At 43.7% G+C, this 23,655-nt stretch overlaps 1 protein-coding gene across 1 annotated transcript; it reads left to right on the top strand.

Annotated features, from left to right (window-relative positions):
- The first annotated feature begins 6,758 nt into the window (after window positions 1-6,758).
- Window positions 6,759-7,169, top strand: LOC143572616 (uncharacterized). Its single transcript, XM_077057723.1, has one exon. The coding sequence runs from the start codon at window positions 6,759-6,761 to the stop codon at window positions 7,167-7,169; it is 411 nt and encodes a 136-aa protein (XP_076913838.1).
- Window positions 7,170-23,655: the final 16,486 nt, after the last annotated feature.

Here is a 23,655-nt window from a genome sequence, read left to right as displayed (position 1 = left end):
AGTAAGTGCTAAACTTGGTTGGACCTTTAAATAACTATATATGCAAAATGACCATCTCACCCCTCTGAACTATTTCATGCTGAATGAAATGTATCTGTTTGGTTAGAAATTTGAATGATAAATAATTATAAAAAGATACAACAAAACGTGATAGAAAATCCAAAGTACGCGTTTCTTTAAAATCCATGAAAAAAATTACTAAAATCCAAATAGAAATTAAAAGTTTGTGTACATGTTGAATTTTATTCATGAAGACATAATATTCAAATAAAAAAAATAATAGAATCCATCATAGGCTCATAGCAATAACTAGTTATCACCCGCGCGATGCAGCGCGAACCGAGTTGCTTCCATGTTCTCTACACATTAGAGAGCGTATCCCTTGTTAATTATAACTTTCAAGTCTCATGACCGAACACCACTATTTCTTTTGATATCTCCATTGACTATCACTTTTGTTTCACTTTAGTCCACCGGTTGCTTCTCATATATCCCCCTGCAAAAGCAGTTCTAACCAAAAGTAAAGTTTGACCAAAAGTCAAATTTATCTAGAAAATAAAAAAAAATCATATATCCATGCATTAATACCTAAATCCATTCATACCCATACGGGTCATCAACAAAACAACTTCTTTAGTTTGTATTAACGGGTTACCAGTCTTATGACTTGTTTACCAGCATATTGATACAATTTTCATCATTCATCAATTTGTATGCTATACAACTATCATCTCTTCATAAGTAGTTTCAAAGAATGTGTGGTTGTTTGAAGCCAAAGGCTACAAAACATAGATACTAATGTCATCTAATTATCATATACATATAGTAGGAGCTTTAAAGATTTTTTTCTTCCAAATGCTTAAACTTTTTTTAAGATCGACATATATTTCTAGCTTATAAATTGTTGATCTTGATTTGGGTTATATGTTAGACGAAACCCTTAATTGGGGAATTGCAACTAAATCTAGCTGTTGAATCCCATGACATATGGTTCACCAGTACAAGTTCAAAGTCAGTCTTGGTTGATGATCTAGGGATCTAGCATTTGTTTCTGCATCCCCTTCAACTGAGTTTGATTTGATTCCTAGTCAATTATAGAGGTAGGGTACCGAAAAGACCCAAATACCCTTAAGTACTATCCGCGGGTCAATGGAGGATCACTAGTACAAGTTCAAAGTCAGTCTTGGTTGATCATCTTCTCACACCCTTCGGCTATAAATACTCTCTCAATTTACATGAGGTATTCATATACTCACTCCCACTGTACTCTCACTACTTACTTAAGTACTTTATCTTCGTCGGAATTGTACTTATTCTCACGCCGGAGGGTGGTTACGGGAAGACCTCCCCCTCTTGTCCTTCCCGTAACGAGCTCACGGTGTCTGTTTTGCAGGTTCACGTCACTGGACTTTGGGAATTGAGCTTGTATCGTACTGATCGTTAACCGTATCCTACCCTGTGGATTCATCGGATCTAGGACCCATCAAGGGGAGTAGATCCGTGTTTCTTCATTGGCGCCATCTGTGCTTTTGTTAGAACAGCAATAACTTTTTTCCGTTTCGTTGTACGATATGAGTCAAGTTCCTGAAGGGCCGACGGGGACCTCTGCGCCGGATTCACGTGTTACCGGAACAGAAATACCTGAAGGCTTTGCTTCAAGTATTTTTTTCACGTGTCTCGGCTCCTAATTCACGAACTAATGATGTAACACCTGAAGGACGTACCCTAGAGCGTATTACATCACCAGTTGGGTTATCCCCCACTAATTTGGGAAATATCACAGCACCAGAAGGATCAAATCTAGGTGACTTGGGACGAATTATGAGGGACACCCACCGGACTCGTTCGGAATTAGGTCTGGAAGATGATTCTAGTGAGTCTGATCCAGGAAGAACTCGTCATCAAAATTCCAGATCTACGGGACTGTTGTCTCCGGACGAGTGGCTTCGCATCCAGCAAGAGAACTTGGTAGCCGAATATGAGCGTAGAGTACGCAACGAGCGTTTCCATGCTCGAAATATGACTTATGAGGAATCTCCCAGGAGATCCCTTTCTCCTCCACCAATAGGGAGAGGAAGCCAGATCCGTTACAGTCAACGAACGGAACAAGATCCAGTTGAAGTAAGAAGGTTGCGCCCTTTTCCTCGTGTGGACATGCGGATGCCGTCTTACTTGGATGAGTTTGATGTCCAGGATTCGACGTAATATCCCGATGGTAGTTATTACACGGGTGATAGTCGACTCCATTCACGTGGAGGGGCTAGTCACCCGTGGCCAGTTGTTCGCCATGCGGAATATCATAGTGATGCTGAGCATGATTTTTCAAAATCGTATCGCCCAAAATCCTTTGCTGAAAAGTCAAAGTTTATCTCAAGCATTGCGACAGCTCCATTCCCGATGAACGTAAAAATTCCAACATCTATTGGGACGTACAATGGAATGACGGATCCCAACTATCATTTGCTGAGATTTGTCGCGGTGGGAGGAGTCAGCGGTTGGACTCTTCCATATTGGTGTCACATGTTTGCATTAACGTTCACTGGGGCTGCGCGAGAATGGTTTGAGAAACTACCTGGTGGGCAGATTACAAGTTGGAATGACTTTGTATCCAAATTTTCTTAGCATTTTAGCCAACAAAAGAAACATACTCGTGACCCTTCAGAAATTTTGGATGTGTCAAGGCGAAATAATGAGTCTATTGAAGACTTCATTACTCGTTTTAACAACGAGAGCTTTAACATCGGTGGGGTTAGTGATGATTTGAAGAGAGGAGCATTCCACAAGAACGTGAATGGTGATGCGTTGATCCGTACTCTTACGGGAAGAGACGGAATGCCTGAGTCATGGGATGAGATTATGAAGACAGCCAAATTGTATGCAAGAACTGAAAAAACTTTGGGCTCTAGTAGCCAAAAGCAATTGCCAAGGGTCGAGTTCCAAACTCCGAGACCAAACAGGTAAGCCAAGGGAACAATTTGGTCAAGGCTTCAACCAACCTCAGAACCATCAAAGCAATTCGATGCAAGGTCTTTGATAGGTAATAAGAACAAACAAAACTTTTCAGCTCGGTCTTCTAACAGCTGGACTCCGCTGTCAAAGACTCATTCAGACATTCTCACCACCGAAAATTTGACTTTTCGGAAGCCTCAACCATTACCAAGGAAATCGTTCCTTGATAACAAAAATCATTGCTCGTATCATAACGACATTGGACACAACACAAATGAGTGTGTGGCCCTAAAGAACGAGATCGAAGCAGCTGTGAAAATAGGCAAACTCGAACATTTGGTCAAAAGACCAGGGACTAGAAAACCACCCGCAAGGGATAGCCAGGGCCCAGCCAAAAGACAAGTTAAGGACCTAAACGTTCATAGATTCAAGGTGGACGTAGGGTTGGAGAAAAAAGAAGAGAGTTCTCGAATGAGGAGTGGAAAAATGAGCCAGTAATTTTTCCACGAATAAAAGGCGGACCATGCAACAAGAATCCGTTGATAATCACTGCTCTCTTTGGTCATTACTGGTCACAGTACGTATTCTTTGATACCAGCAGTACGTCCGACATCATGTACGATCAATGCTTCGAGCAATTGGATGAGGAAGACAAAGAGCGGCTAAAACCCATCCATGCCCCCGTTTCTGGATTCGGAGGGGAAGTAATGCACCCGCGAGGGGTCATATCCTTCCCAGTCACTCTTAGTGACGGGATCCATTCAAGAACTGAGGAAGTTGAATTTTAAGTCCTACCAGCAACTTCTAAACACGACATCATTCTAGGGCGAGAAGCAATTGGTGACTTCAATGCCCATCTGTCCACTGCCCACGGTGCAGTTGAGGTCCCAACACGCACCGGCGTAGCAATCATTCATGACAACCGACATTGCTTCGCAACAGAGAGCTCAAAACCCAGCAAGGTCCCAAGGCAAACTCAGAGGACCGAGCCGGAAAAGTGGGTATTGAATAAAAAGTTTCCTGATCAGACAGTCATAATTGGACCCGCTATTTCAGAAATAGTGATGACTTTCTTAAAACAACTGCTGACTAAAAATATGGACATCTTTGCTTGGCAGCCCGCAGACATGACTGGTGTCCCGCGGAGCATGGTTGAACAAAAATTGAGAGTAAACCCAATGTTTACCCCAAGTGTCCAGAAAAAGCGGAAGATTGGCCCAGAACAAACAAAAGCCATGAATGAGCAAGTGCATGATCTTCTTCACGCCGGAATCATTCGGGAAATCAAATACCAAACGTGGGTGGCTAATCTGGTCATCGTTCCAAAGAGCAACGGAACGTGGCAGATGTGCATTGATTTTAAGGACTTAAACAAAGCTTGCCCAAAAGATTGTTATCCGTTGCTAGAGATTGATCTTAAGGTAGTTGCTGTAGCTCCGTTTAAATTCAAGTGTTTCCTTGATGCCTACAAGGGCTATCATCAAATCCGCATGGCGGCCGGTGATGAGGATAAAACAGCATTCCGCACAGATCAAGGGACATTTTGTTATAAAATGATGCCCTTTGGATTGAAAAATGCGGGTGCCACATGTCAACGGCTAATGGATCAAGCTTTTAAAGGTCAGATAAGTCGGAATCTGGAAGTATACATGGACGACTTAGTAATCAAAAGCGTTGAAGAAGATCAAATGTTAAGAGACATCGAAGAAACTTTCGAAACTTTAAGAAGTATCAACATGAAGCTGAATCCAGCTAAATGTTCATTTGGGATGGAAGAAGGAAAATTCCTTGGAGTGATTATCAAAGGCGCGGGCTTCAAAGCCAATCCTGATAAAGTCCAGGCCGTAGACCGCATGCCTTACCCTTCTTCCCTCAAAGAGGTTCAGACACTTAACGGGAGATTAGTGGCGCTAAATCGCTTTTTAGCAAATCATGCGGCAAAATCTTACCCATTCGTCTCAACGCTGAGAAATTGCCTCAAAAAGGCACATTTCAAATGGACCGCGGAAGCTGAACAGGCATTCCAAGAAGTCAAGAAATGTTTTATGGAGTTGCCCACGTTAACAGCTCCTTATGCGGGAGAACCGTTGACGGTGTACTTATCGGCATCTGACATTGCTGTGGGAGCTGTACTACTGACTGACAGAAAGAACGTCCAAACTCCAATTTACTATGTCAGTAGGACGTTGTTAGATCCGGAGACCAGGTACTTAATGTTAGAAAAACTTGTCCTAGCACTTGTCTACGCTCCTCGACGGCTCCGCAGGTATTTTCAGGGACATCCCATAAATGTCTTAACGGGATACAAACTCAAGAATGTACTGAGTAAGCCTGAATTGTCTAAGCGATTGACAAAGTGGGTCATTGAGTTGGGTGAACATGCGATCGAGTATAAGCCCAGACCGCCAATCAAGGGACAGGTGCTTGCGGACTTCGTTACCGCGGTTCCGCAGCACAAAGAGAAAGAATGTTTGATCGAGCAACAACCCCAAGCACCTCCTGAGCAAGGGCAAATTTGGTCATTGTTCACGGACGGAGCTTCAAGCAGCAAGGGGTCTGGTGCAGGCCTCAAGCTAGTCAACCCCGAGAGCCATGAGTTCACATATGCCATAAAATTAGACTTCCAAGAGTACTAACAACGAGGAAAAATATGAGGCTTTTCTGGCAGGCTTGAGGATAGCCAATAAGCTCGGGGTAAAACATTTGGAAGCACAGGTGGACTCTATGATTATTGCTGGGCAGATTAATGGTACTTATGAAGCAATGAATGTTGTTATGGCTTCCTATCTGTCGCAGGGAAAGGACTTAATTTGCTAATTCTATTCTTTTAACGTTATCCACATTAAGAGGAGAGAGAACAAATCTGCGGACGCCTTTAGCAAGTTAGCTTCAACAAATTTCGAGCACTTTGCTAAGGATATCCGCATTGAAGTCTTGGACCACCTGTCCGTTCCACAAAATCAAGTTTTGGTAATCCAAACGGGCATCGAATCATGGATGACACTGATTAAGGCTTATTTATCATCCGGAGTCTTCCCAGCAGAAAAAGCTGAGGCACGAAAGATAAAACACAAGGCCTTGAATTACCAAATGAATGATGGCGTGTTGTACCGAAAATCGTTCTTAGAACCGCTGTTGCGTTGTGTGGACGCGGAAGATGCGAACTACTTACTACGAAAAGTACACGAAGGCATATGTGGCCTACACGCGGGTCCTAGAATGAGAGTGGCAAAACTCATGAATGCGGGGTATTATTGGCCTGGCATGCATTTAGACGTTGTGCAAGAAATCAGAAAGTGTGATTCTTTCCAGCGTCATGCCCCCAATACGTTACGCCCAAAGAACGAGTTGATTCCGGTAACATCCTCATGGCCGTTCCAGAAATGGGCTATTGACATCATGGGACCTTTCCCAGAATCTCCTGGACGAGTCAAATTCTTGATAGTGGCCATTGATTACTTCACCAAGTGGGTCGAAGCCAAACCGGTGGCATCAATAACGGTATGGAGTGTTTAGAAGTTCCTATGGGAATTCATCGTTTGCCAGTTTGGTCTCCCGCAGGAATTGGTAAGTGACAATGGGACCCAATTTGCAGATAGCGGACTACAAGAATGGCTGAAAGAACTTCAAGTCATTCAAAATTTCACATCTGTAGCGCATCCGCAAGCAAACGGTCAGGTCGAAGAACCAATCGAACTATCAAAGAAGGGATCAAAGCGAGGTTAGAAACTAAACGGACAGGCTGGGTTGACGAGTTGCCCCATTTACTTTGGGCCTTCCGCAACCAAAAGAATTCTAGCAATTCTGAAATGCATTTTAGTCTAACCTATGGCACGGAGGCCATAATCCCAGCCGAAATTGGAATTCCATCCGCAAGAGTTTTGTTGATCGATGACAATGATCATGAACTCCGGATGAATCTTGACCTCCTTGAGGAGAGAAGAAAATTAGCATTGGTCCGTGAGGAAAACTATAAATGCCATTTTCAAAAATATTACAACTCACGGGTCCAAAAATGCGAGTTCAATGCGGGGGACTTTGTCTTCCGCAATAATGAGGCTTTTGGCCAGGAGCCTCCGGGCAAGTTGGCCCCAACTTGGGAGGTACCTTACAAAGTCAAACAAGTGTTATCTGAAGGTGCCTACAAGTTAGAAAAATTGGACGGGACTGAGATTCCCGGAACTTGGAACGGAGCCCAATTGAAAAAATGCTACATATAATATGTACGTTTTTATTTTATGTTTTTGGTCTGCGTGCCCAAATAGACTAGCTGATGCTATGTAATTTCATTTTTTGTAATACGGCTTATGCCCCATCTATGGAAATATATTTTAGTCTCATGTAAATAAGTGTTGCTATGTAATCCTTTATTGACAAACAAGAAGATCCTACAAACACTTATATTATGAAGAATAAGACAAAGTGTACCGGACAAAACAAACTTCTTATTATTGATCAAAAGGGATTACAAAGGAAAGATGATTACAAGGAAGATAAATCTACATCTATGGGGCGGCATCTTCGCCTCCCGCATTATCATTATTCGCTCTATCTTGAGCCTCTTCATCTTCCTCAGCAAGTCCAAGGAGGTCCTTCAGCTGATCTATGCTGTCCTCCTCGTCCGCAAGCTTGGATATCTGCTCCGCAAGAGAAAACTTTAAAGAATCAAACGTTTTTGTCTTTTGGATAAGTATGGCAGCAGTATCCTGGCCGTGCATAATATATTCTTCCGGAGGCTTGCCTTCTGAAACGAAAGCTTTCTTGGAAGCTTATCTGAAAGCCAGCTTGTTTAGACGCATTCAAAAGAATGGCGACACAGTTCCCTAGCTCGTCACTATCCCGAGCATCGGGGATAGCCTGTTGAAATAATAAACATAAATAATTATGGGCTATTTGATTATTTACAGCAAAATAAGACAGATACCTTGGGAACTCCTTCCGCCAACAGCCACTTCTTTTCCGCCTTAGCCCGGACAAGCTCCATTTTGTGACCAGCGCATTCCAAGGCCTGGTCTTGACTTTTAGCAACAAGGTCGGCCAAACGCTTGTCCTTAGCTGCTGATTCAGCTTGAAAAGTTTTTATCAGCTCAGATTGTTCGTCCAACTGTTGTTGGAGAATATTCTTGGCCTCCTCAGCGGCAAGACGGTTAGACCTCTCCGCCTCCAAGGCATGACGGCTTTCCTTAGCCTTTCCCAAGGCCCCGAGGGCTTCCTTCTTGGCTTCAGCCACCTGAATTTCCAGATCATCCCACTCTTCATACATCGATAGCCAGTCTCGGCATATCTCCTGGCTAGTGGAGACAGTATTCGCCACGTGATAAGAATGTGAATTCAATACATCTTGGTGAATACGACGACATTGTCACTTCCTCTCTGCGGGAGGAAGGCTTTCCCGCAAGTATTCAAAACATACATCCGTGTCATTTAGCGTTGTATTTTAACGTAACGTCCAACGCGGATGATGTGGGGCGTCATCCTCTTCATGAGGAGATGGAGAGTTTTGATGCCCATAAGCAAACGTACTAACACCACCTTGATTTCTGAAGCGATGAACGTTGAAGGAAGGTGACATAGTAAAATCATCTGTATTACCTACTTCCTTACCCTTCAGAGGAGAGTCATCCGCAACATTGATCGGTTCTTGGACGATCTTAGGAGGAGAGAATGGTGGAGATGGAGGCAGTGGTGCAGTGGAACTCTTCAGACCTGAAATGTCCTCAGAAAAGTCTTTCAGGGCTACTGTACAACGTCAAATAGTACATCAGACATATGTTTGAATTATAGTAAGGGGACAAATTGGAAAAGAATTAAACTTACCCAAGGAAATGTCTTCAGAATCAAGTTGTTGAAGACGTGTTTCCAAGTTAGCGGGTTTTTGCTTCTTAGATTTCTTGGTAGGAGCAGCCTTAGTAGGTTGAGCTTTACGCTTACCAGCTGACTTGGTAACACCCGCATCAACGTCTTTAACCTCCCCCTCAACGTTGGCATCACCAATCGTTTCATGATCACCCATCACCGAGTCTGCGGTTGCCTTTGAACCCAGCTTGCGGGTTAAACCTATAGACGAGGACAAGACGTTTGGGGAATCAGTAGTATCAATAAGTGTTTCTCCACCACGGGGTGATGACTCTTCACTAGAAGATAGAAGTACTATTACCCCGCTAGGAGTCATGACAGTAAGAGGTTGAGGTTGTAGAATCCCCTCACCTTCGGTGATGATCTTCTCACCTTTCGCGAACATAGGCTCCGCGTGACGAGTGGAGAACAAAAAATTGCTCCTGGTACGTTCAAGAAACGGCAACTCGTTTGGATGAATGGGCCGGCGCACCATCAAACCCTCCACCTTATCCAAAAGGGAGTAAAGAATAGAGCCCTCACCTACGTGATTGAAGTTGTTAAGATCATAAAATAAAAATCAGGAAAAATAAAGTAAAGACATACCACCACCAGGCTTCTCAAAATATGGTTCCAAGTTCGGGAACGGCCATAAACGGCTCATCTTCGTGTGTACCAACGCTCCCTCATGAATCGCCCGCAGTGGCGTCGGTGTCTGGGTTAAAGTGGTATACCAAGGGAGGTTGATCTCAGTAGTGGCAGTGACAGAGGGAGAAGCATCACTCGCCTTGCGGCGAGTCATCGTGAACGGAATGACATCCTCCCGAACCCAGAAAAACTTGGGTTTCCACTCATATAGACTCCGGTACCACTCGTTCTTGGTAGCGGCCCAGTCATACCATCCATCATGGTTCGTTAACTTATAAAAAACGGTGAACCGGTCAACTGTAGGTTCAATAACGTGAGCCTGACAACAGAACTCAAAGTGACGAACACGTAATATCCCAAGGGGATGAATTTGAGACACGTGAAGACCATAGGACGTCAATATGGCCTTCATAAACTTCTTTATGGGTAACCGGAAGTTCCCCTTCGTGAAAAAGTCGGTATATACGGCCATTTTTCCCGCCGGAGGATTAGTTGCAACTGAACCGTCAGCCGGACGTTTCGAGACCCATTCCGGCACCAAGCCATAGACGTTGGCGACGTCATTATAGTCATTCTCTTTTAAATTCACGACAACCTCGTGAATCGCCGGAGTATTTTTCTTTTCACCAGCCATCTTGGTTAATCAGAAAATAAGAAAGCAAACTATAAAAGTTTTGAGAATCTGGGCGTTTGGGGAGAGAAAAGGATTCAGCGATAAGAACGAATCGAATGCCACAAGTGATCTATTTATACTCATCGCAATAATTGCAAACGACTGACTGACAGAAGAGAGAAAACGCGGGCCGTTGGATGATTGACACGTCAGGCGAGGAATTCGAAAAAGTGAGAACATGATGTCAAAAAACGTCATACACGTCTTGTCAGTTGTCCCTTAATGTTCCTCTCTCCGCCACGTCATCAAAATCATCCAACTTGCAAAAATTCAAATTTCAAAATATCTTGCAAAGATATTATTTCACAAACAAAGTGATATTCACAAAGAGAAAAAGTTTCTTTCTATTTATAATCAAAAGACGGTTACAAAGATATGAAGAAACAATTACAAGTCCTAAAGTCTAAACCTATTCTATGGGTCAGGGGCTGATATGTCTTCCGGAGCTTTCGGTGAAGTATCCTCAGACGCGTCGTCCTCAGACTCATCATCCAAGTAGTTCCTCAATTGTCGCACGCCATCATCAACATAAGCAAACTCCGGAAGCATATTTTGTAGAGGAAAGACCAGGCTGTTGATGACCGTCGTTCGAGTCATGCAAAAACCTAAATAACCTAAGTAGATAGGGTAAATAAGGTATCGTATCCACCAGGAGTATGTGGTCAATGCAATTCGTGTAAACAATTTTAGTATTATGAAGTGACAGGTTTTAGTGATGATCACACAAGCAATGGTTTGAATTTAGAATTAAACAGACAAACGAATAAACAAGTTTCAATCAATTAACAAAGCAAATCACACCCGGGGTTCAAGAATGCAAACAAACAGTAATCTCATGCAAACTAACAGATTAACTATTACTAATTAACACAGACTGATTAACGAGCTAAACCTTAGGAATCAACAATCGCTAACACACGGCACTGGTTATCAAACAGTCCCTGCCAATGTGACTCAACTAAGGGCAATTGTATGCTTCTTCGTATTCAACTAATCAAAACAATCCTATGAGCAATTATTATAGCAACCGACAAACTAATCGTTCTGATCAACGTAAACCTAAACCGACTGAAGGCACAACAATACTAAACATCAATACTCATAGATTAATCATCAACAGTTAAAAGTATGTGTTCTTAATACATGAGAAAACTGAAAGTAATACAAACTTTGCATCCCGGATATGATTCGAGAAGACTAGCCGAGCATCGTCATCGATAGATCTTCAATTATGATGAGGAAGGCCATTAGGATTTATCAAGAGATGATTGGTAGCCCTCGAATTCACCCAAAATCTCCTAATAGCTGCTGCTAGTCATCAATACTGATTAGGGTTCGTCAAATAGAAGATATAACTCAAAACCTGATTTTTCCCGTTTTTATGTCCATAGCGATACGCGATGGCCATAACCTCATGCCATCGCATATCGCGACCTAAGAAAACCTCATATTTGTATTCCTCTCATTGAGAAACCCAAAATTCATATATTATGGCTCCCGTAACTCATTTTCTAGCCCATGATATGCTCGTTTTACTTCATGGTCGCATTTTGACAACCCATCTTGTTCAGTTATAGCATCGGCTTATGATTTCTCATCCATACTCTTCCCGAATCCCTGTTACACTTCCCAAGACATCAAATCATGCTTCAGTTTTCCTGAGATATCATTCCATGCTCATACAGGTCTCCCATTTAGCATCTTTAACGATCAATGACCTGAAATACAAAAGCACGTATGAAGTACCAAAGTTCTAACAGTATACTCAATAAAACTACATAATTAATACACTAATATATATACAAAATACCCGACCATCAGCTGTCATACTCCTTAATCCGCATCTCATATTCTTGTTTCGCATCAAGGCTCTGAAGCGGATGATTCTCAAAGGTATGACCTGATTGAGCATACTCCATCCCTTCATTAAAGCCTTTCACACGGCCGGTCTGAGAAGAAGCAGTCATAAGGTTCGCAAAAAAATCTGTAAGCTCAGAACTTCCCTTAATATGTCGGATGACCTGACAAAGGTTAAAAGCAATTTATTAGCATCAAAACATGAAGAGTATAATACATAACATATGAGGGAAACTCACAGAGTCAAGCCATCAATGGAGGAACCATTGTCGATCTCGCTCGGCATGCTCCGCCTTGCTCCGAAGCTCCTGCAACTCATCAATCACTCTTTGTTTGTCATTGGTAGCTTCAGTAGCACGAGTTTCCACCTCCGTGCGAGATTGCAGCAACGAGTCATAAGCATACTGCATTTCAGGAGCAATTTTGTCTTTAAGCTCAAACTGCTCCTTCTGCAGCTTCAATTCTGCCTTGAGCTACTGGATCCGGTTGCCTTGGCGGGTTACCTGGATTCCCAAAGCAGAATTGGCTTGAAGGGCCCCTGCCAAGTCATCCTTCTTCTTTTGGGTCTCAGCGCGAGCAGCCTCAAGCACATAATTTTTTCTCTCGCAAGCCTCCTTCCATTGACGGGCAGTAGCAGCATTTCGATCTTGTTCACCCCTAAGGGCGATCTCTGCATCCGTCTGTTTCCTCTTGGATGTACTCGCTGCCAAGCGATGATCCTCAACTTCTTTTTTGGCAGTCTCGACAGCTCGAGAATCTTCACCTAGTTTCCCGCCCATTGTACGCCATTCGCGTAAGATTTCCTGGCTACAGGCAAAAGTGTTGGCCAGGATAAAGATAAATCGGTATGAAGATCGTGGCGGGAACGTTCACGTTGGTGCGTCATTTCGGCAGGTGGCACGCAGTGTTTAACGAAACTCATACAAGTTCCGGGGTCGGTAAACCGAGACCCATTGACGATGTACCAAGGTGGGACAAACAGATGGTAGTCCTCCCCTAGATTCGCCTCTCCGTAATAACGAGAACTTGAAGTTTCAAGACGAACAGGGATCGAGGAGGACTGTTGAGGAGCACCATGCATCGAACCTCTTCCGACATCATGGACAGTTGGCCCAAACTGGAAACTTCCTCCTGCACCCATAGTTAAAGGTGAGGAAGTAGAAAAAAGTTGAGGAGGAGATCGAGATGGGGATTCATGAATCCTGAAACTCTCTTCGTTGACTTATGGGTTATCATTCTGGGAACCAGCAACGTTCCTAGTCTGGCAAAGGTAGTCTAAGGAGTCGTTAGGTCCTTGGACCCTGATGGTCGGTTAATTTGTATATGTTTTAGTTTGTTTATTATTTAGTTTTAACTATTGGATTTCAGGTCATAGGCGTTAAAGTACTCAGTATGGACCTGTTGTGACACGGAATGAAGACCCGGGATGTCCAGCACGCAAAACGAGGAAAAGAATGGAGTTTGCTGTAGCAGAGTCCCATCGCGGTACGCGATGGGCTTGCTGAAGGTCCCATCGCGGTACGCGATGGGAGATTAAATGAAGCTTTGACTTTGTGTCAATCGCGGTACGCGATGGGCCCTAGAAGACCCCGTTGCATACCGCAACGGGTGTGCGGGAAAATTTGGTTATTATCATACTTTTCATAAGATGAAACCCTAACTCCGTTTTTGAAGAATAGAGGCGATTTCCAGCAGCTCCTATTGGCGATCTCACCATCCTAGCTCATGTGAAGGCCATATCTATGATCCATATCATCCGTATTGAAGATTCGATGATGTCGTGGCTCGGCTAATCTCCTAGAATCGCACCCGGGATGTATAGTTTGTAACCATTTACAGTTTTTCTCATGTGATTGAGAATACTTATGTTTTGATTATTGAAGATTGATATATGATTATTGATGTTTAGTATTTCTGTGTGTTCGATCGGTTTAGGTTTACGTTGGTCTGAACGATCTGTTACCAGTTGCTAGATAATTAGTCATATAACTGTTTGGTTAGATTGAATACAATAAAACGTACAATTACCCTTAACTGAGTCACACTGGCTAGGACTGTTTGATAACCAATGCCGTGTGTAAAGTAACTGTTGACGTCTAAGGTTTTGTATGGTTGACCAGTTTTCAGTTAATTGTTAATAATAAATCTGTTAGGTTGCATGAGAGACTGTTTGGCTGCTTACTTGAATTCCCGGGTGTGATTTGCTTTGTTAACTGTTTGAAATTCATTTACTTGTTCATTGCTTAGTTCTCTACATTTACAAAAAATTGCTTGTGTGATCAGCACTAAAACCAAACACTTCATAATATTAAATCTGTTACACGAATTGCATTGACCACATACTCCTTGTGATACGATACCTTACTTGCTCTAACTATTTAGAATAATTAGATTTTTGATTGACTCAAACGACGGTCATCAAAATGGCGCCGTTGCCGGGGAGTTAGTGCACTTTTTGTTTTTCGTGTTTTTAATTTTCAGTTTTTAGTTTAAATTTTATTTTACTTTATTTTATTTGTATTTTTTTTCATTTTACGCGGGTTGTGTTAGTTGTGCAGATTACAGGTTTATGCGCACCCGCCATTCGGGCTGACAGTCTCCGTTAGTTTACGAGCCCGAAATCGAGAGAGTAGCTCGGCAGAACCGAGTACAAAACAGAAACTCACAAATGGAAGACCAGAACCAGAATCAAAATCAGAACCAGAACCAGAATCAAAATCAGAACCAGAACCAGAACAATAACCAAAACCAAGATCCACTTCCACAAACCAACATGTTTCACCCAGCCAACATACCCGACCCATCAAACTTCAATAACCAGAATAACCTAAACAACTCAGCTCGTGCCTCCAGAATCCGAAATCAAAACCGAAACCGAAACCTTAACCGAAACCTAAACCTCAACTTTGATCAAGCCGGACCATCCGCTCCAAACAATAACCCCAACCACCGAGTTCGGATAAATATTGATGATGTTCAATCGAGTGTTCCGACTGAAGATGAGTATGAGGGTGAAGATAATAATGGAAATGAAGGTTTTCGGGCAGCTGACGATGAGGTAGATCGATGGGTTAGGAGGAATCGGGCGGTTGAGCCCGAGAATGAGGTTGATGAACCAGAGATTGAGGGTGATAATCAGTATGAAGAAGAAGTGGAAGAGCCGATAATTCAAAGACGGGCTGAACCAGTTAACAAAACTGGAAGGGGTCGAGACAGGGTTAATCGGACGGAACCACCCGAAAGAGTTCTTGGTATTCCGGTTAACCGGGGTGGTATGGGAAACCCCGGGGGGCAAAGGGGAAATTACATAGCCCGGCTCATGGTGTTAACAGTCGGTTCATACCGGCTATCTCAGACGGAGCATCCCCGTTGGTCCCACATGAACGAGTGCCGGGACAACAAACTTTCAAGTCCCGGCCATCTTACATCAACATCGTTCCTCATTTTCACGGGATGGCTTCGGAAGACCCGTATTCGCACTTGACCGATTTTTCAGCTATTTGCGGGTCTATTGGTGATGGTACGTTCGATCAGGATGAAGTCCGGTTGCGGTTATTCCAGTTCTCGTTAAAAGACAAAGCGAAACTGTGGTTTAATTCGTTACCAACACACAGTATCAGAAACTGGGCTGAGATGCAACAAGTCTTCCTAAACGAGTTTTATTCACAGATGAAGACTACCGAGGCCCGTTCAGACATTCGTCACTCTTCACAGTTTCCAGGTGAGTTATTCCATGAAGCTTTTACCAGGTATAAGGATATGATCAGAAAATGCCCACATCACCAAATCGAACTGTGGGAACTGGTAAAGTGCTTTGTTGATGGTTTGACGTACGAGGACCGAAAGCATCTTAAGGCCTCGTGTAATAGTCAGTTGTTGAATCAGCCGAAGGAAGATGATTGGGAATATTTAGAGTTCATGAGTGAAGATTCGAAGGCAGAAGCAGCAGCTGAAAGACGAAGACGAGGTAATTCATCCAGATCGGTTAAGTCAGTCACGAGTGAGTCTAAAAGAATTGCTGAGTTAGAACGTGAACTGGCTGGGTACAGAAAGGGTAAGAAGAAAGAAGTCGGGAAAGTAGGAGTAAAATTCCCGGTTTGTGAAGATTGCGGTGAACTCGGGCACAAAGCAGAAAATTGCCCCGAGTTTTATGATGACGAGGAGGACGATCTTGAGGAAGTCAGTTATGCTTACGGGGATTCCAAAGGCCAAGGGTTCAATTAGAACACATATCACCCGGGCCTGAGGAACCACCCGAATTTTCGTTACGGGAACGCGTCTTCTCAGTTGAACCCGAACTTTCAGGGATCGAGTCAGAACAGATCGCAGGGTAATTACCGCCAGAGCGGTTATCAGCAGGGCTCGACTAATCAGAATCGGGGGTATAACAGAGACGGTAACCGGGGGGAAAATTTTTCAGGTAATCAGGATAAGCAGAAACGGTCCTTGGGTAATTCGGATGAGTCCGTACACTCGAAGTTGGATGCGTTATTGAAAGCCATGACTGATCAAAAGGCCGAGACGAAGCAGCAGTTCGAGTTACGGGATAAATCATCGGAGGCAATGATGAAGCAAATTGGTCAGCTCGCTTCAGACATGGCGAGATTACAAAAGAATGCGGGCCAACTTCCGAGCGACACCACAGTCAACCCGAATCATCACAGTTCAAGTTCGAAAAAGCATGTCAATCAGGTAAGTATTTTACGTAATGGTAAGAAGTATGATAATAGGTTGGGGGTCCACCACCTTTGGTTGATGGGGTGGTGGAAGAGATTGATGAAAATCTCGTCAGTGACGACGAGCCGGAACCAATTGAATTAAATAAACCTAACAAAAGTGAAACTAAAACTAATAAATCGGTTCTGAATGATGACACCAACAATTCTAAGGATAAGGAAAAGGTGAAAACTGTTCCATATCCCGATGCTTTGTTGGCGCCATCAAAGGCAAAGATGGCATCAAAACGAGGCTCGCAACAAGAAGAAATGTGGGAAACGTTTAAACAAGTCAAAATTAACATTCCTCTTTTAGATGCCATAAAACAAATTCCCGCCTATGCTAAGTATTTAGAAGAATTGTGCACGCAGAAAAGGAGTCATAAGATTCCTAAACAGATTGATTTTACCGATAATGTGAGTGCAATTCTTTCGGGTGCTCTTCCACCCAAGCTACAAGATCCGGGAACGCCCATTATACCCATTCAAGTGGGTGATTTTAAAATGACTCAGGCGCTTCTAGATCTTGGAGCTAGCATCAGTATTCTCCCGAGCAGTTTATACGACCAGTACGATTTTGGCCCGCTTCGTGCGGCTGCCACCACGGTTGTCTTGGCTGACCAGACACCGAAACTGCCTCGAGGATTATTGACTGACGTTATCATCAAGGTGGAAGACTTTTACTTTCCAGTTGAATTTTTAGTCCTCGATTATGTTTCGGGTGAGAAGACTAAACAGCCTACGGTTATCCTCGCTAGACCATTTTTGGTTACCGCAAATGCCAACATTAATTGTAGAAATGGTACTATTGACATGGCATTCGGTAACCGTAAGCTGATAATTAATGTTTTCACACGTGGAGATAACTCTCCGGTCGATGACGAATGCTTTATGGCCGATGTCATTGACGAGTGCATTCCGCTATATGACTCTGTCGTTAGTTCGGATGGTACAGCGGAGACGTGTTTTTCGTTTGACAGGTTACAGGTGGAAACAGACAAGTTGCTGGAAGATGAGGAAAGACAGATGGAGATCGCAGATGTGCGAGGAGACCGTCCACCATGGTCAGTTCAGGTGGAACCCCTTCCCGAGAAGATTGATACCGGGTTGAAGCCGTCAATGCTGTATTTTCTTGGTAAGAATAATACATTGCCTGTTATTATAGCTTCTAACTTATCTGTTGAACAGGAAAATACTTTGATGGAGGTGCTGGTTGCGAATAAAGAAGCAATCGGGTGGACGATAGCGGATCTGAAGGGAATCAGTCCCTCAATTGTGATGCACAAAATTTTAACAGATCCGGTTGTCAAACCCGCGCATGATGCTCAGCGGAGCTTGAACCCGAACATGAGGGAAGTGGTGAAGAAAGAGGTGCTGAAATGGTTAGATGCTGGCATTATATTTGCCATATCAGACAGCACGTGGGTGAGCCCGACACAAACAGTACCAAAAAAAGGCAGGCATCCAAGTCATCAAGGACGACTTAGGTAACGAGGTCGCCACCCGGCTGTTAACCGGGTGGCGCATTTGTATTGATTATCGTAAACTGAACGCGGAAACATCAAAAGATCATTTTCCGCTTCTGTTTATTGATCAAAATGTCTAAAAGCTATCTGGTCAAAAATTTTATTACTTTTTAGATGGGTATTCCGGGTATAACCAGATAGCTATTCATCCTGAAGATCAGGAAAAGACCACGTTTACGTGCCCGTATGGCACATTCGCGTTTAGGAAAATGCCATTCCGGTTATGTAACGCCCCTGCCACCTTTCAGAGGTGCATGATGAGTATCTTTTCAGATATGGTGGGGGAGTCTTTGGAAATTTTCATGGATGATTTTTCGATTTTCGGCACATCTTTCGAGTTGTGTTTAAACCAACTCGAAAGAGTTTTGAAAAGATGTGTCGAAACGAACTTGGTTCTTAGTTGGGAAAAGAGCCATTTTATGGTCCAAGAGGGAATTGTATTGGGCCATCTTGTTTCGAGTCGAGGGATTGAGGTAGACCGGGCTAAGGTCCAAGTTATTTCCACTTTAGCTCATTGTTGGTGCATTTTGTGACCGTCGCTATGCAATTCTGGTCAGCGGAGACGAAGTACGAAGTTAGAACAACTTCGCCATAGGCGAAGTTGTAACAACTTCTGCCGTAGGCGAAGTTGTAACAACTTCTGCCGTAGGCGAAGTTGTAACAACTTCGCCGTTGTAACAACTTCTGCCATAGGCGAAGTTAGAACAACTTCGCCTACTGGCCCAAGCCCAAGCCCGCGAAGTTGTTTCGATATATATATACGTGTCTTGTTTAGGTTTCGGGATCCAGAAAGTTAGAGTTTTGAGTGTTCAGTTCAATTGTCTAGAGAGAAACAGAGAGGGAGAGTCGTGTGGGACGGCCCGAGGTAGAGCTCACCTCGGGTCGGCCGTCATTTGTTTTCGTGTTGGTATGTAACGTGTTTGGTTATTATATAAATGATCTGCAGATGTGTTTATCCCATTCGTGTGTTTGTTCGTGTATGTGTTTGTGTGTAATTGTGTTCTTCGTCTTCTACACCATTAAACGAGTCTAGGAGGATTCCGCACTCCTAGACCTCGTGCGGATCTCGTATCGATCGGCGACGCCCCGGGGGGACTTACATGTGGTATCAGAGCCTTAGGCTCTTATGCTATGGTTCGAGATCTGCGTTTTGGTGTTTCTGGCACGTTTCTGATGTGTTTTTGACCGAACAGCCGCCGCAGGCGAAGTTATGGGGTTCAGGCGAAGTTGTCGCTTAAATTTTAGGGTTTAGGCGAAGATATAAGGTTAAGCGAAGTTATGGACAGGCGAAGTTATGGACAGGCGAAGTTAAGGAAATGCGAAGTTGACTTTAGGCGAAGTTAAAAAAAAAAAAAAAAAAAAAAGTTTTCGTCTGTATGGCCAGGTGTACGCGATTATTGTGAGACCGAAGACGTTGTTCCGTCAACGAGTGAAACTTGTTATCTCTTGGTCTTACGTGTGAACAAATACGTGTCAACTCTGGATATGGAGTTGAGGTTGTGAATGGGATATTGATTGAAACTGGATATTGACACATATTTGGGTGTTTGTGGGCAATGAAATTGTTGTTGTTCGAGGTTGACCAACTGAAGAAAGTCAAATTGAACTGAAGGTTTTCGTCATTACTGGATTGCGGTCAGAGCATATTATTTATGTTATTTTCAAGGCGTTCGAGAATTGGATCCTGAAACGTGATGCTTATTTATTAAAGTGAAAATTCTGGAACAAGTTGAATTTAATCAGGAATTAAAGTGTTTATGTTCTTGATCGTTATCCCTGGTGATTGAAGATGCTTCGGATTAATTAATGGTCATGTGTGTTAGATTCTGTCAAGGTGGTTTTGTGATGAAATTGATCACTTGATGTTGAGTAGTTGAAGATTAAACCTTATCGTATGCCGACGTGTTGGTGAAGTTGTGGAGGGAGCCCAACTTCACGTGTTGGTGAAGTTAGAAGAACTTCACGTGTTGGTGAAGTCAGAAGGACTCATGTGATTGGTTGAGATGATCAATTAGGCACGGGGATGCATGCATTTCAAAGACCTCAATCTATATAGTCGGAGAAGCTTACACTGAAGGGGAGATCTGATATGGAAGACGCTGGGTGATTGGTAGATTTGTGAAGCTACAAGACAGTTTCAGACACGGCTGGTTGAAGAGCAAACAGAAGATCATCAGTTAAGAGGGAGTCTGTTGGTGCATGTTTTGTAACAGATGATCTTTTGTGTTTGTTAGAATTGAAAGCAACGGTCAAAGGGGAGTCTGTTGGTGCATTTTGTGACCGTCGCTATGCAATTCTGATCAGCGGAAACGAAGTACGAAGTTAGAACAACTTCGCCATAGGCGAAGTTGTAACAACTTCTGCCATAGGCGAAGTTAGAACAACTTCGCCTACTGGCCCAAGCCCAAGCCCGCGAAGTTGTTTCGATATATATATACGTGTCTTGTTTAGGTTTGGAGATCCAGAAAGTTAGAGTTTTGAGTGTTCAGTTCAATTGTCTAGAGAGAAACAGAGAGGGAGAGTCGTGTGGGACGGCCCGAGGTAGAGCTCACCTCGGGTCGGCCGTCATTTGTTTTCGTGTTGGTATGTAACGTGTTTGGTTATTATATAAATGATCTGCAGATGTGTTTATCCCATTCGTGTGTTTGTTCGTGTATGTGTTTGTGTGTAATTGTGTTCCTCGTCTTCTACACCATTAAACGAGTCTAGGAGGATTCCGCACTCCTAGACCTCGTGCGGATCTCGTATCGATCGGTGACGCCCCGGGGGGACTTACACTCATCCCACAAATGTTAAAGGCATTAGATCATTTCTGGGGCATGCCGGGTTTTATAGACGGTTTATTAAGGGTTTTAGTGACATTACCAAACCCTTATGTAATTTATTACTTAAGGATGCCCCGTTTGACTTTAATGACGAATGTGTTAAGGCCTTTGACATTTTGAAATTAAAATTAGTTGAAGCCCCGATCCTGCAATCACCCGATTAGAGTTTACCTTTTAAAAAAAATGTGCGACGCAAGTGATTACGCGGTCGGGGCTGTTTTGGGTCAACGGGTTGACAAGAAACCCGTTGCTATATACTATGCAAGTAAAACCCTCTCGGATGCTCAATTGAATTACACCACAACCGAGAAGGAGTTACTAGCGGTAGTATATGCTTTAGATAAAATCCGGTCTTATATTTGGGGTAGTAAAGTTATATATTCTGACCATTCTGCTGTCAGGTACCTCATGGATAAAAAAGGATGCAAAATCGAGGCTTATCAGATGGGTTTTGCTGTTACAGGAATTTGATCTAGAGATTTGGGACAAGAAAGGGAGTGAAAATGTTGTTGCAGATCACTTGTCCCGAATTATGACGGAAAATGGGAACACTGATGGGCCCATTAACGAGTCCTTCCCGGATGAACATATCCTGGCAGTTTCACAAAATCCTTGGTTTGCTCATATTGGTAATTTTAAAGTTGCAGGTGATTTACCAGAGCATTGGCCAAGGAGAAAGAAGAAATAGTTGATGTCCCAAGCTAAACAGTACATCTGGGGCGATCCGGATTTGTTTAAAATTGGTCCAGATCAGATGATCAGACGATGTGTACCCGAGGAGAATGTCAGATCAGTGTTGGAACATGCGCATTCGTCTGCGTGTGGTGGTCATTTTAGTGGCTAGAAAACCGCTCGAAAAGTTTTAACAAGTGGTTTCTTTTGGCCTTCATTGTTTAAAGATGCTCACGATTTCGCGACACACTGTTTAAAGTGTCAACAACTCGGGAGTATTTCTAAGCGGGATGAGATGCCCTTGAACCCGATCCTAGTTGTTGACATTTTTGATGTTTGGGGGATCGATTTCATGGGCCCGTTTCCGAATTCACACGATAATTTGTATATCCTAGTGGCCGTCGATTACGTTTCTAAATAGGTTGAAGCGATAGCCACTAGGACAAATTATCACATAGTCGTTTGCAATTTCGTTCAAAGTATACCAGATTTGAGCGAGTTCGACAGATGCAGCTGCTTCGCCACCGTTCGTTTGACTGGACATTGTTGCGTGCTCTGGTGATTCACGACCAGGTACGTGATTTATTGACAGGTCCGTGGGCAGCTGTGCTCGCGTGTGACTCGCGTTCATACGTCGAGCTCACACGTGAGTTCTACTCGACCTTTGATTTTACGCCCACGGATTTCAGTGGGCCACGCGCGGTATCATTCTCACTGGGACGAAAGCTGTACGAGATGTCATTCCAGATTTTCTCGTGGCCACTGGATTTTATACGGCCGAGGAGGTTCAGGCGCCTGCATTTCTGCAGAGTATACGAGGGTACACGACACATGCTCAGGAGCCCCGTGAGCACTGGCTCACGGAGATCCAGCTCGGCCAGTATTGGGAGGAGATCGCCGACGGGGCCCACTTCCAATTCTGTTGTGGAGTCGTCTATTCGGGACCCCTTCCATTGCTACATTCACAGGATCGTTGCCTGTACTCTCGTAGGCCGACATTCAGGCCACGAGAAGTGCAACAATTTAGATCTGCTGTGTTTATATTCTATCCTTGGCCAGCGACCTGCCAATGTGGCGATGCTCCTGCTCACATCTTTCGCTCGGGGTAGCAGACTTCAGGGATCTTCAGCACGCTTACCTTTAGGGCCGTATATTACGAGGATCGCCGAGAGGCTTGGGGTCTTTGAGCGTTATCCGACTAGATATTTCACGCGGGGGCCAGATACAGGTGTTTTGGGGACATCGGAGGCCCCTTGGGCCGGGATCATTGAGGAACATGATCCACTAGCTTTAGTCCAGGTTCGACAGGGCCCACAGGCACCAACACCAGAGGGATCGGATGCGGCACTTTCTCTTCAGATGGGTATTCCGACACGCCGGCAGCGTCGTCCGACTTCACACATTGAGCGCCCTCAGCAGCAGCATCCGCTGAGACAGGCATCGGCATCATCATCTTCACAGCCGCAGCAGCCAGTCACATTACAGATGATATATCAGCGACAGTTGTAGATTCAGCAGGAGCAGCTAGCACAGCGAGAGGAGACGCGGGCCCAATGGGCCCGTTATGATGATTACTTTCGTTTATTATTTGTTGCTTCACAGGTACCACTTCCACAGTCGTTGATCATTTCAGTGGAGCAGCCAGCAGATCCACAGGACGAGGCAGATGATGATCCGCTAGTAAAGTAGCTTTTTGGTTACCCTTTTTTCATTTTATTTTGTTTTTATTAGTATCATGGTCTGTATTATATTATATTATATTTTGGGGGATCATGTTTGGGTAACTGGTTGGGATTATATGTTTATATATCTTTTGATTGCTGTTGTGTTTGACTTTATTTGTACATTTTGTTGTAACCGAACTTTGTGGGTGTAGTTCACTATAAACACTCACGAGACCCCACTCGTCCTCCCGGGCTACCAGGGGTTTTACAGGGCTTGTTGCATATGCTAAA

This window comes from Bidens hawaiensis, unplaced genomic scaffold (genome assembly GCF_021521415.1).
Source record: "Bidens hawaiensis isolate Kalapana, Puna unplaced genomic scaffold, B.hawaiensis_p1.1 tig00025980_1, whole genome shotgun sequence".
NCBI classification, from domain to species: Eukaryota; Viridiplantae; Streptophyta; class Magnoliopsida; order Asterales; family Asteraceae; genus Bidens; species Bidens hawaiensis.
Note: the sequence above shows the minus strand (reverse complement) of the source record. Positions and strands in the feature narration are given on the sequence as shown.